This window comes from Syngnathoides biaculeatus, chromosome 14 (assembly GCF_019802595.1).
Source record: "Syngnathoides biaculeatus isolate LvHL_M chromosome 14, ASM1980259v1, whole genome shotgun sequence".
Classification (NCBI taxonomy): domain Eukaryota; kingdom Metazoa; phylum Chordata; class Actinopteri; order Syngnathiformes; family Syngnathidae; genus Syngnathoides; species Syngnathoides biaculeatus.
In genome coordinates this window covers 8619386-8632763 of record NC_084653.1, presented here as the reverse complement: position 1 = coordinate 8632763, position 13378 = coordinate 8619386, and the positions used below count along the sequence as shown (strand labels likewise).

Genomic DNA, 13378 nt, shown 5'->3' with positions numbered 1-13378 from the left:
AACATTAATCCAATGCATCATCCCAGTGGATTAACATCAATTAAATATGGACAATAGTGTGATGATACTAAACGGATCAATTTTAAATGCAAAATAAATTGTTGAAAACCTAATGGACTGAAAAGTTGGGCAGACGAAAATTGAGGTTTCGCTGTACATTTCTCCTTTCTGCCAGACATAATTAATCACTGATGTACAATTGTGATAAAAGGCAACAATTTATAGTCAGTGTACGGAATGCATTTGATTTAATTCAAGTGTGGTTTTAGGGTGCCATTTGACTGTAATCTATGCTATTCAGGTGCTTCCTTATAAAGTGAAAATAGTTTTGTGATATCTTGAAGTGCACAGTAATTTATTAGCAGCACTTAGCAGGGAAATCCAAGGAAAAGATAATATTTCAAAAGAAAAACTATAAAAATATTCATGAATATGATTTTACTGATTTGAAACGAATAAGTTCTATAATAATTCTAAAGCCAAGACGATCTTTTCGGATTATGATTCTTCAAAGAGATGTTTTGGACTTCTTGTAGTGCCTAGTAAGCCTGGCAAAGGAAGATTTACAGTGAAGAAAAGTATTTGCTGTTGCTGCTATATTGCAAGTTTTTCCACTTAGAAATCATGGAGGGGTCTGAAATTTTCGTAGTAGGTGCATGTCCACCGTGAGAGAGTTAATCTAAAAGAAAAAAATCCAGAAATTCACAATGTATGTTTTTTTAAACGATTTATTTGTGTGATACACTTGCAAATAAGTATTTGAACACCTGAGAAAAGCAACGTTAATATTTGGTACAGTAACCTTTGTTTGCAATTACGGAGGTCAAACGTTTCCTGTGGTTGTTCACCAAGTTTGCACACACTGCAGGAGGGATTTTGGCCCATTCCTGAACACAGATCTCTAGATCAGACAGGTTTCTGGGCTGTCGCTGAGAAACACGGAGTTTTGGCTCCCTCCAAAGATTTTCTTTTAGGTTTAGGTCTCGAGACTGGGTAGGTCACGCCAGAACCTTGATATGCTTCTTGCGGAGCCACTCCTTGGTTTTTCTGGCTGTGTTTTTCGGATCATTGTCATGTTGAAAGACCCAGCCACAACCCATCTTCAATGCTCTGACTGAGGGAAAGCGGTTGTTCCCCAAACTATCACAATACATGGCCGCGGTCATCCTTAATACAGTGCAGTCGTCCTGTCCCAGGTGCAGAAAAAATATATAAGTATAAGTATAGATTCAGTGGAGTTGTCACTGTGACTCTAAAACATCAAAATGTCAAAGAACTATCCTAACCATCACTGAAGCATGTACACAATATATAGCTTGGTCGTCCGTCATTGTTGCTAGGAGGATTTTCCAGCTTTTTTTTTTTTTTTTTGTCACCCCACCACCTCCACCAGCAAAAGTGTTAAGTATTTGTGCTAACAATGCCTGTGATTTGGAATTGTTCCTCATTCCTTCCTCCTTGTCTTAGGCCACAGTTCCAGCTGAAGTAAAAGCACCAGATCATGATGCAGCCACCACCACCGCCCTTCGTAATAGGTATGGTTTCTTTTGGTGACGACCTGTGTTGTGTTTGCATTAAACATACCCTTTTGGAAGTTAATCTTGGTTCAGTTAGACTATGAAAAAAATATATATCCTACACGTAGGAAAATGTGAGAAACAAAGCATATAGCTGCAGTTATAATAGGTCAAATGTGTGAATGGCTGGAAGAGAACCGATAAAGAATTCAAGGTTTTACCCCCATTTTAACAGGCTAAGTTGCTCATAGCCTTAAGTAATAGAACATTGCATTACATCTGGCTTTTGCTTCACTGTCGACTCCTGTGGCATCCAAGCCTGTTGCTTGGCAACTTCTTGATCAATACCTGCTCCTTGCCAGAACAACACAAAACAGAGGGAAACAGAGAATTTAAATCTACCTGGCATTGCTAAAAGTACAAAAGACAATTCAGACACCATTCAAGTATTTCGCAGTCACTGATTGTTGCCATTAGCAACCTCTCACCATTGTCGACTGACTGAACACTGGTATTACATGGGCGGTGGAGTGCAGTGCGAAATGTGGGGATTATTGTGGACAGACATGAAGTTGACGGAATCTGCTGACTAAATGCCAGTTTTTCCACATACAGTGAGTAATGAAACTATTCAGAACCCCTCAAATTTTCAGTCTTCATCATATTTAAGTTGATCCCCCCCCTTGTGTACACAGCACCCCATAGATATAAAAAGCAGAATTAAGTGGTTGCAGATTTATTAAAAGAAACTGAAATATCCGACAGGCATAAGTATTCAGACCTGTAACACATTATCCTAGAGGTGGTTCTACACCTTCACCGGTGTTCAGCTATGTTTGATTATAGTGATTGGACTATATAAGACCTCAAGCTCATAAGTGCATGTCAGAGCAAATGAGAATTATGAGGTCAAAGGAACTGTATGAAGAGCTCAGAGCCAGAATTGTGGCAAGGCACAGATCTAGCCAAGGATAAAAAAAAATAACAATACAAAATTCTCCTGCACCCATGGTTCCTAATAGCACAGTGGCCTCAAAAATCCTTAAATGGAAGACGTTTGGGATGACCAGAACCCTTATTAGAGCTGGCCATCCAGCCAAACTGAGCAATCATGGGTGAAGAGCCATGGTCAGAGGGGTAAAGAAAAGCCCAGAGAAGATCATTGTGGCTGAGCTCCAGAGACGCAGTGAGGAGATGGAAGAAAGTTTTTGAAAGACAATCACTGAGGCCCTCCCCCAGTGACCGCTTTCTGGCAGAGTCGTCAGCCAGAAGCCTCTCCACAGTGCAAGACACAAAACTTGCATGGAGTTTGTTCGTAAAAAATTAAGAAAAACTTCTGAAGGACTTCAAGATGATGAGAAATAAGATTCTCTAGTCCGATGACCCCAAGACAAAAGTTTACCCATCCATTTTCCAAGCCACTTCTCCTCACAAGGGTCGCGGGAGTGCTGGAGCATATTCTTCTAATTCTTGGGCAGTGAGACAGTATGTGTTGTGTGTGTATGTGTGGTACGTTGATTTCTAGGATCTAAATTTATAGTATCTATGTCAAAATTTTGATATAGTGACAACTGTAACACCCACCACAAGAAAATTACGTTCGTAGTAAACATTGCAACATTCACTCGATGCGAGCCAGATCCTGAAAATTTATGAATAACTACTGAAAAGGCTCTCTTGTAAATGTCATGTGGAAAATGAGGCACATCAAGACCTAAACAAAATATATCCAACCTATCTGCTTTGAAAAAGATATCAAGCATCAGTTAAACATGAGTAGGTGTACAGTGTAAAAGGTGTACGTGTAAGAGAAAGTAAGCAGAAGAAAGACTTGTAAAGTGAGTGGGAGAGCAGTGACATACTGCACACTTTACTGTGGGCGAGTGGGATTGTAGCTCAGCAGTGGCTAGCCATTCCATTAAATCTTTGAGGAAATTATCCACATTTTGGTTTCCATAATAGTTTCGGTCATGTCGACACTTTTACACATTCAGAGCCACAATATAAATATAAAGGAAATGATCTGCATTCATCAATGTTGAACTGTTTTGTTTTTCTGTGGAACGGAATGGTGGTCATGTATTCATCAACTCTATCTACATAAAAATTAGTAAGTGCCGAAAAAAAATGGTAAAAGAGAAACTGATCCATTATCACATGTAGGTGGTATTAATGTACAATGCAAGAGTGGGTGCAATTAAACTGCGGGAGAGCAGTGAAAGCATAAATCCTTTGGTGCAGGGTGGTTCTTGATGAAGGCTTTATTTAAATGTTCAGCGGTTTAGAGGGAATGTTTAGTGTGCGGTGAAGAAATATAATTGAAAAGGAATTAAGGCGATCACATGCAGATTTTTACATTGTCATCTCAACTGTCTGGTTTATGTAATCTTTTGTGAATTTGCATAAGTTACTGTTATTTAATGTTATAGTTAACTTTGAGTCTATATTCAGATGTTAAGACTTCCCGACATTTTTTTAATCATTAGTTGGACTGTCTTATGCAGTACATATTTGCTGTAATGACATTTTATGGGGATGCCACAGTGTATAGAAAAGATTTCTAGTTCAAAGCTGGATAGCAAGAAAATACCGCTGCAGTGGAGGAACAATATCCACTATACTGATACCGCTACCCTCTAAAATGTCCAATCAAAGAGGCCTAAAAATGTCTTGCAAATTTGACATACCACAAATAATGTTTTTAAAAAGCGTGGAGCAGCTGGAAAGCGTTGGCCTCACAGTTCTGAGGACCCGAGTTCAATTCCAGCCCTCCCTGGGTTTTCTCTGGGCACTCCGGTTTCCTCCCACATCCCAAAAACATGCAACATTAAAGCTCAACTGACATCCATATATAGATTTTAAAATACATACTGTGGAAAAATACATATAATATTATTCACTTAAAAAAAAATGAGCGGAGAGGGTGTCATTATTGCGCAAAGTTGCAAGTCAACATTCCAGAGGCAGCCATATTGCCTGCAATGTCATTTGCAGATGTCACAGAAAATACGTAGTGGCACCTGCTATGGGAGAGGAACAACAAAGATTTTCAGATTTTTCTGACGCCCCTTCTGACATGGAAGCTCTGTTAGAAGAAGAGAACATCTCACAATCAAGTTAAGCGACCGGGGCAATATTGGCCTATCGTTTTGAGTCATATTTAGATGATATGCGGATAACTTCTAACGAACAACAGACTCCCCAACAGTACAGTATGTAGCGTACTCAGGAGGACCCATGCCGGCCGAAGTAACTACTTCAGGGGTGCCCAGACACCGGAGGAGGGGAGAGCCCCTTTCTTGTCCCACACCCGGCCAAACTACCTCCCCGATCGATCTACCTCCACGGCGGCGATGAACAACCGCGGCCCTGGCGGTGGCAATGAAAAACATTTAGCACCCCTGTCTTATGTACTTTATTAAGTTATTATGATGTGGCCTTTTGGCTAACACGATGTAAAAAAAAAAAAAAAAAATTTCACCGGTACAATAGGTATAGACCAATATAAACACTTGACCCAACTACTGCAAAAAAACGTCACTTCCCGGTTCTTCAACACAAATGCCTCGAGAGGATTTTCATGGCGGGAGATGCAAAAATCCATACACGACAACATCCTGATGTGTGGTGAAAAAACGGGTGGCTCTATTGCGGCTGCCTTTTTTTTTTTTAAATTAAAAAACATACTAAAATTTATGCTTGACGTGTTAGTAGACCTTTAATTGCACACTCTAAATTTCTCCTTGGTGTGATGATGAGTGTGGCTGTTATTCTCTATGTGAAACATTTCAGAAAGCATTATCATGAAACAAAACAAAAACAAAGAAATTATTGTTGTTGTTGCTGCGTTTGGCTGGGAACCAGTTCAGGGTGTACCCTGCCTCCTGCCCGTTGACAGCTGTGATAGGCTCCAGCACTCCTGCGATCCTTGTGAGGATAAGAGGCAAAGAAAATGGATGGATGGATTAAAAAGCCTGCAAAAATTGGTTGAATTAAAAATAAAAACAAATCCAGATGTATGTAAAATGTAATGTAAAAGTGGCAGGACTGAGTGGGCGTGTCCACTCGAGGCACCGAAGACAGCCCTTCCCCTGCCAGGCAAACATGGTCTCTCTTATGTTGCGTGTGTGGATAAGTCTTGGTCTGTTGTCAGGTGAATAACTATGTTTATGGTTAATAAGCAATACAATAATTAACTTTCCAGAGTTTCTGTTATGTTGTGACACACACAACAACTCCGAGTGAGGTGCTGACTTTTAAAACCAACCCGCCACAGTCGAGCAAGCTATTGAGCTCACGGCCTAGAGAATGTAATAGTTCATTTCTGTTCAGTCTCTACTGTGGTGATCTTTGTACAGTGCGTGGCAGAAGGATACGAAGTGTTGGGCAGAACCAACTAGTGCTACCAGTCCACAAGCCCACACGCAGTGAACACATACAAACTTATTGTGGGGTGCCAGAGGGGTGGCCGTGACTGTGGATGGCCACAGTATAATGTTTATTTTCTGGGTGCAGTAAAAGCCTACCAAAAAACCATTCAGCAATCTATTTCTCATGTCACGGCAACAACGAATAGAACATAGTTTCCCGTTGCGTCAGTTTGCCTCCACTTGCTATGCCATGCTGAATTACACAATTAACGGGAAAGTCAATCCCCCAAGTAATAATTAATTCATCCACCCATTTTAGCCGCTTATCCTCACAAGGATCGCGGGGAGAGGTGGAGCCTATCCCTGCTGTCAACGGGCAGGAGGTTGGGTACACCCTGAACTGGTTGCCAGCCAATCGCAGGCCACATCAAGACAAACATCCACACTCACAATCACACCTAGGGGTAATTTAGAGTGTCCAATTAATGTTGCATGTTTTTGAAATGTGGGAGGAAACCAGAGTGCCCAGTGAAACCCCACGCAGGCACGGGGAGAACATGCAAACTCCACACAGGGAAGGTCGGGATTAAACCTGGGTCTTCAGAACTGTGAGGCCAACGATTTCCATCTGAGCCACCATGCCGCCCGGATCAAATCCAGATATAAAAAAAGATGGTTTGACGTCTCACTGACCAATATCCCAATCTGACAGATTTGGCACAATGGTTATAGCATGAGTATGTGGGAATGTGAAGTGAGTCTTGACATGTTTCATTTACACTGATGCACAATGTGGATTGAGTTGATCCAAAACGTTGCGTTGTGCCATCCTCAGACTCTGTTCCACCTGTGCCACTACGCTGTCTCCCATGATGATGAAGTTTTCCCTGAGAAACATCGCTTCCTGCCTGAGCGATGGCTGCGCCATGACAACGCCACACAGGGAGGGCTAGGATTGAACCCATGTCCTCAGGACTATGAAGCCAATGCTTTCCAGATGCACCACCGTGTCGTGATAATAATTAATCCCCAGGTAATTTAGGACTAAAGGTACTAACTAATTTACAATGCTGTTCTTGCAAAAGCCAGAAACGGTGTTGGTTAATTGTATATTGGGGGTGGGCTGAATCATGCTGCTGTGCCCAGGGGGAAGTAAATGACCCTGTTTATTATTTTTGTTTTTCCAATATTCAGCACTTCAAAATTGGGTAGGAGTCTTGACTGAGCTGTAGCCAAAATACAGAGAACATTCAAAATCACAAATCTTCTGCTGGGTTTGCACGTTTCTTGCTGTGTCCTCAAGCAGAGGACAGAACTTCATTGAATTTAGAAGCCACCTGGTTTTTCTGTAACATTTCTCCCCATCTGGTCTGCGGCTTAATGGTAAAATTATAGAAATGTGTTCCGCTTTCACTCACTTTAACTGCATCTGCTTTGGTTATTCACAAAGTCATCAAGCAACAGCGTTCATACAGAGGAAACTGATCGATTGTGAAGCGACGATTTGACAACCCTGGTCAAGTACAAGACGAACACACTCCATTCAACTCTATGGCCACACGAACCAGTCAGCCCATCAAGTGTATTTCTTTAGACATGCACACATGGTTACAAAACTACATTATGAGCAAAACAGCACATTATTTTATGCCTAGACTAGGCTGCAATGACATTGAGGCACTTTTATTTTTGCACTGGCATGAATATTTTAACGTCTACAAATGACAAAATTTTCTTCATTGGGATGTTATATTTTTGCTTGCTTGCTTGCCTGTTACAATTTTTGACCTGCCACAGGCAGTCTGTAAAATGTGAGCCCTGTAGGCTTATTCAACGCTGCAAATTTAAAAAATGATTATTTTCAAAATGGATCTTACAAGTGCTCAAACAAAATGAGAAAAAGTACACTCACCCAAATAACCTGCACCCAGAAACCTCAGAATGTAGTCGCACCTCTTTATATGCCCCAAGACAAATTCTTGCAAATCTCTCAGAAGTATGAAACAATAAGCCTGCCAACAAACTTCCTACAAATGTAAATTTATGAAATAACTCTTTAAAAAAATGAACTTTTTTAGCAAAGGAAGGAAATTTGAGATTGTGTTTACATCATATCACCCCAAGAATAGTCAACCACAATGTTCAAAACATTTTTGAAACTTGCATGGTTTTCTAAAATGTCTAACAATTTTTTTTTTTTTTTAAAGTTTTCACATGACATTTAAGTAGCACATGCTCTCAAAACTGACCTTTGTCACCCTGGCTAAAAACAGCCATGGTCTGTCCACCCAGTGAGTTCATGGTGAACGGATGGTCTCTGGGGGCCTGCAAAATGGAATCATTTTCCCCAACAGCGCCCACAGCTGTCAGCTCATCATTCAGGGTGAAACAAACCTGACCAAAACAATAATACAAATAAATACATATGAGGATACGAGACATACTGGCATGAAAAAAAAATGCAGCTGTTGAGGACTAAACACAACAAATGTTTTTGAGTACAGTGTAGAGCAGAAGTGGGTTAACATTTGTGCTCAAGGGCCACAAAAACCTTTTATTCATAGATGAGGTTAAAAATGGAAAAACATTGTGTTTTTAATAAAATAATATTTTCTTAAAGTTTCTAATTGGTCTAATCAAGAACAATGAATTATCTAATTTTAAAAAGTGTTAAAACCACAGTATAGCCTGTGAGTTTTTTGGGGGGGTTTGCCTTGTATCCCAAATGCCAAGACAACTGGGGATAACCCATTGAGCTCATCTCAGTGCAATATTTTTGTCACTCACTGGGGTCAGTGTTTCTGTCACTCTCTAAAAATGTCATAATTGTTTGAACCCACTGACATTGCAGCAGTGTTACATCATACCGCTTTGAATCCTCCACCAATCCCAATTTACTGTATCCAACCCTTGTCCAGACAGATGACCAAAACACAATGCTGTGTCGAGTAGCCTCCGAAAATTGGTCACTCAGGGGCTTGCTAATGTAGGCATCTGTTGGGTGTACGTTTTGTGCCAAAGGGTTGGCACAAACCTTCTTAAATTTGTACTACACAACCCAATTGAAAACACAAATGAGCATTGTTAGTTACTAAAAAAAGACGTGTGTAAATAAACTGCATTTGGGCAGACTCACCTGAGTTTTGCCTTGCTTTCTATAAAGAGAAATATAAGTCAATCACAAATAAAGACGGAAACAACGTTCAAATCTATGCAAATCAAACAATTCAACGATGACGTACTTTTCAATAGTAATCTTCCCCACCTCTCCCTTCTCTGTTGCTTTGTCCCACTGTTGAGCTAAGTATTTGGGAACCTGGGGGAAAACACAGAACAGTCAGCTTTCCCCCACTGCAGTTGGGTAGAATGATTTTAAAAACACAAATTCCAATAAATTCACTGTACAGCTACATTTACATTTGTCTGAGATATATATATATATATATATATATATATATATATATATATATAAACTTTCTGTACTTCACATATGGTTCTATCATTGCCTCATATATATATATATGAGGCAATGATAGAGGCAATGATAGAACCATATGTGTGAAGTACAGAAAGTTTGGATCATTTTGATCATCTGCAAGTGAACGAACCTTGACAAGCCACACGCCTTTACTTTGTTTAACTCCAGTGAGATTAACTTCCCCTTTTTCTTTCATACTTGCCATTTAATACCAACAATTCCGGATAGGAACAATAAACTAACTACGCAGGTGGTCTTTAATCTCAAATGATTGGGACAGCCGCTTAACCGGAACTTCTAAATTAAGACAACTGGTTGTTTCTTTCAAAATAAAAGGTTGGGTATTTTCGAACTATAATAATATTAAGTAATATTACAATAATAATAATAATAATAATAATAATAATGAGAAGAAGAAGAAGAAGAAGAAGGAGGAGGAGGAGAAGGAGAATGTATTTTCAAACCATTTACAACGACAAAAAAATACAACAATAAGTTATCAGCTGTTTCTCCAGCTCAACGGAAAATTATAAAATCATTTCCAATCATGTACTTTCTTGAATACTTTCACATCATTCACAGCCGTAAATGAACAGAAAATAGAAACACGTGAACCCGGCTACATAAATTCAAGGAAGAAAATCCAAAACGAAAAGAGTTACAAGTACCTTACCTGTACTTGCTACTTGCGCTTAACAACGAGAGCGTGAATATTATTGACGGTTGCCTCATGCCACGGCACAAAAGCAGCAGTGTTGCTGTGCTCTCAAATATGCCATGTGACATTACTTTGCCTTTGTCCACAGACAAAGCCCAATCGAGATTCCAACATATTTTGAGAAGACATGCTGGCTGAAACACATGAGTCACGATGCATTACTATTTGAATTAAAAATAGCAGAAATACGTGTTTGCCACGTGTTTTGGCCTCGTCGAAACTACTTCTCTAAAAGAGATTTAGCATCACCTTGTGGATTAATAGCAATCGTGCAATGTTTTGTATTTATATATTTGTTTGTTTGTTGATTTAATTATTTGTTGTACAGCATTACTCCAAACATAATGTTCTTATAGAGGTAAGTGGCCACAAAGAGATCTCATTTTTAGTGTCATCACACAACACAAACACAACACAAACACAAATACAGGAAGTGTGGAATGGTGGCATAAAGTCACGGAAGTTGACCTTGTTGGAAATATTGGTCAATTCAGGCGAATTTTCAAGTCTTGGGACCGTAAATTGAGCACACAAAAAATACTGAAACTTTGTGCATTCAAAAATTGAGAGATTAACCGATGAATGCATGCAATGCATTTTAGGTTCGTCCTGCAATTTCACTTGAAAGCTGAATGTAACTCAGTAAAGTACCAACAGTGGTATTGTACACATTTGCACCTAAAGTAACTACAGTATAATATGGTATTTTGTATTTTTTTTTTTTTTTTTGTCATGAGAAAAATGGACACTCAGACCCGAATATTTTATTTTTACAATATCTTGCTGTCGATAACAAACTTGTACACTGGCCAGCGCTATGAAAAATAAGGAAAATAACACTCACAATGTTATAATAAATGGTTTGCATTTCACCCAATAACTATGTTAATGATTTGGATATGTGTGTTGCCCCAAAATATGAAACTCTTACTTTATCCGACTTACGTGTTTTGAGGAATAATTAATATTTTTATCTCATTGGACAGTGTAGGTAGCATGGTGGGATGGTGTTTAGTTCATCTACCTCAATGTGGTCTGGGTTTGAATTTCTGCTCCAGAAGATCTTACATATTCTTCACGTGCTTTTCTGGGTTTGTCCAGGTACTTCCCACCTCCTGGATTTCAAAAACATGCATGTTCAGTGCATCGCACATTGAATGTGTTTATGAATGGCTGTTTATTGACGTGCCCTGCGATTGACAGGCAATTAGTCCAGGTTTGACCCTGCCTCTTTTTACAAATTAATTGGGGTAGGGTGAAGCTCACCCATAACCCTCATGAAGACACATGCCAAGCCTTATAGAAAAAGGACGTATGGGAAATGTTACGGGACACAAGATTGTATTACTTTATGATGAATTGTGAAAATTTTCACAAAATGAAAAAGTCAAGACCAGAGCATGCCCCCTCCAAACTCATCAGTTGATTGAAGAGTTCATGAATCCCTTTTCATTGCAAATAAAATGAACTTGCCATCCACCAGCTGGTCGTATTTGTTTTCCCTTCCAGGCAGGGCTTAATTTCACAATGGCCACAATTCTATTTCAGGCCTGTAGCCCCAAAATGCAAGAAGAGCTCTAACATAAGTGTAGACCCTTATCCGATAATCGTTACAATAACAATATTTATAACCTGCACTATAAAGATCATTAGCCCAAAACCGGCAACTGTGAGAGAGATAATCTAAACAGAAAAATCCAGAAGTCTCAATTTATGATTTATTTGTCTGATCTAGAAAAGATCTGTGAGTGGCCAATATCCCTCCTGCAGTAATGCAAACCTGGGGAACAACTACGGGAAACATTTGACCTCTGTAGTTGCAAAAAAAGGCTACTGTACCAAATATTAACATTGGTTTTCTCAGGTGTTCAAATACTTATTTGCAGCTGTAGCACACAAATAAATCGGTAAAAAAATCATACATTGTGATTTCTGGATTTTTCGTTTTCGATTATCTCTCTCACAGTGGACATGCACCTATGATGAAAATTTCAGACCCCTCCATGATTTCTAAGTGGGAGAACTTGTAATATAGCAGGGTGTTCAAATACTTAATTTCTTCACTGTATATTAACCATGATTCTGATGAATTGAGGTTCTGTTGCCGTAGTATCAACCATCTGGCAAAAAGACTTTAAAGTAGGGCTAAAAGGACATATGCCAAGATTTGTAGGATGATTCAGAAAAGGGTTTTTTGACCAGTTTTAAATTTTATACACTACATTCCACTGTGTCAAATATTCCATCCCTGATTTCCTAGCATCAAACATACCAAAGAGTGTTATCTGTTTTAGTCCATCCTGTACTGCCGAGCAGTCATAAAATACAAAGTACACACTTGTCAATCAATCCCATCCCATCCATATTCAGAAATGAATTCATCAACGTGTACGTATGTATGTACGTATGTACGTAACATGTAGTATTCCATCCATCCATCCATCCATTCATCCATTTTCTACTGCTTATCCGAGGTACATGAACATGTAGTTCATCATAAATCTGAATTCTTCATCATACAAAGACTTTCGTGACAATGTTTCCTTCCTTTTGGTGTTGTGAGAACAGTTTGGAGCATAAGACCTTTCACTTCCTGTGCAAAGGCACGCTCAGATGAGTTTCATGTAAAGAAACTCGAAAGCTCTCTCTTCAAACACATTTGTGATAAAATGGAAGAGAGAATGTGAACTGGGCCTTCCCTCAAGTCCAATATTAGAAGACGCATGCCATATCATGTCATTATTAATAAGAAAGCGCTACACTGACAACTCCGCAAGTATTTTGTATTTGCCGTTCCTGTAGCTTTATTGTTCAAGGTCTCATAATATTATCGCCGTGGCCATTTGTTCATTCTCTGCCTGAAAGTATTCCATCCATCCATCCATCCATCCATCCATCCATCCATCCATTCATCCATTTTCTACTGCTTATCCGAGGTCAAGTTGCGGGGTGGAAGCTTTCCCAGGGACCCCCAGACATCCTTTTCTCCAACCACTTCGTCCAGGCCTTCCTGGGAGATCTCAAGGCGTTCCCCGGCCAGCCGAGAGATGTCTCTCCAGCGTGTCCCGGGTCTTCCCTGGGTCTCTTACTGTTGGGACCTCCCAGGATTATCTCACCAGGGAGGCGTCTTGGTGGTATCCGAATCAGATGCCTCAGCCACCTCATCTGGTTCCTCTCAATGTGGAGGAGCAGCGGCTCTACTCCAAGATTCTCCTCGATAACCAAACTCGGCTTATCTCGAAGGGAGATCCTGCGTAGGAAACTCCTTTTGGACACTTTTATCCAGGATTTGTTC

General features: G+C 39.8%; 1 protein-coding gene across 4 annotated transcripts in view; it reads right to left on the bottom strand.

Moving 5' to 3' along the window:
- Positions 1–9665, bottom strand: part of LOC133512278 (general transcription factor IIF subunit 2-like) — a 33246-nt gene extending 23581 nt beyond the window's left edge. The window contains exons 1-4 of one of the 4 annotated variants that reach the window (XM_061841749.1): positions 9496–9665; positions 9130–9203; positions 9024–9042; positions 8137–8212 (exon numbers count right to left, since the gene is read on the bottom strand). In XM_061841749.1, the coding sequence (XP_061697733.1) occupies positions 8137–8212; positions 9024–9042; positions 9130–9203; positions 9496–9570 (244 nt within the window). In that variant the 5' untranslated portion in view covers positions 9571–9665. Of the gene's footprint in view, positions 1–8136; positions 8282–9023; positions 9043–9129; positions 9204–9495 lie in introns of all 4 variants that reach the window. The other 3 variants (XM_061841747.1, XM_061841746.1, XM_061841745.1) reach the window with 3 other exon arrangements.
- Positions 9666–13378: the final 3713 nt, after the last annotated feature.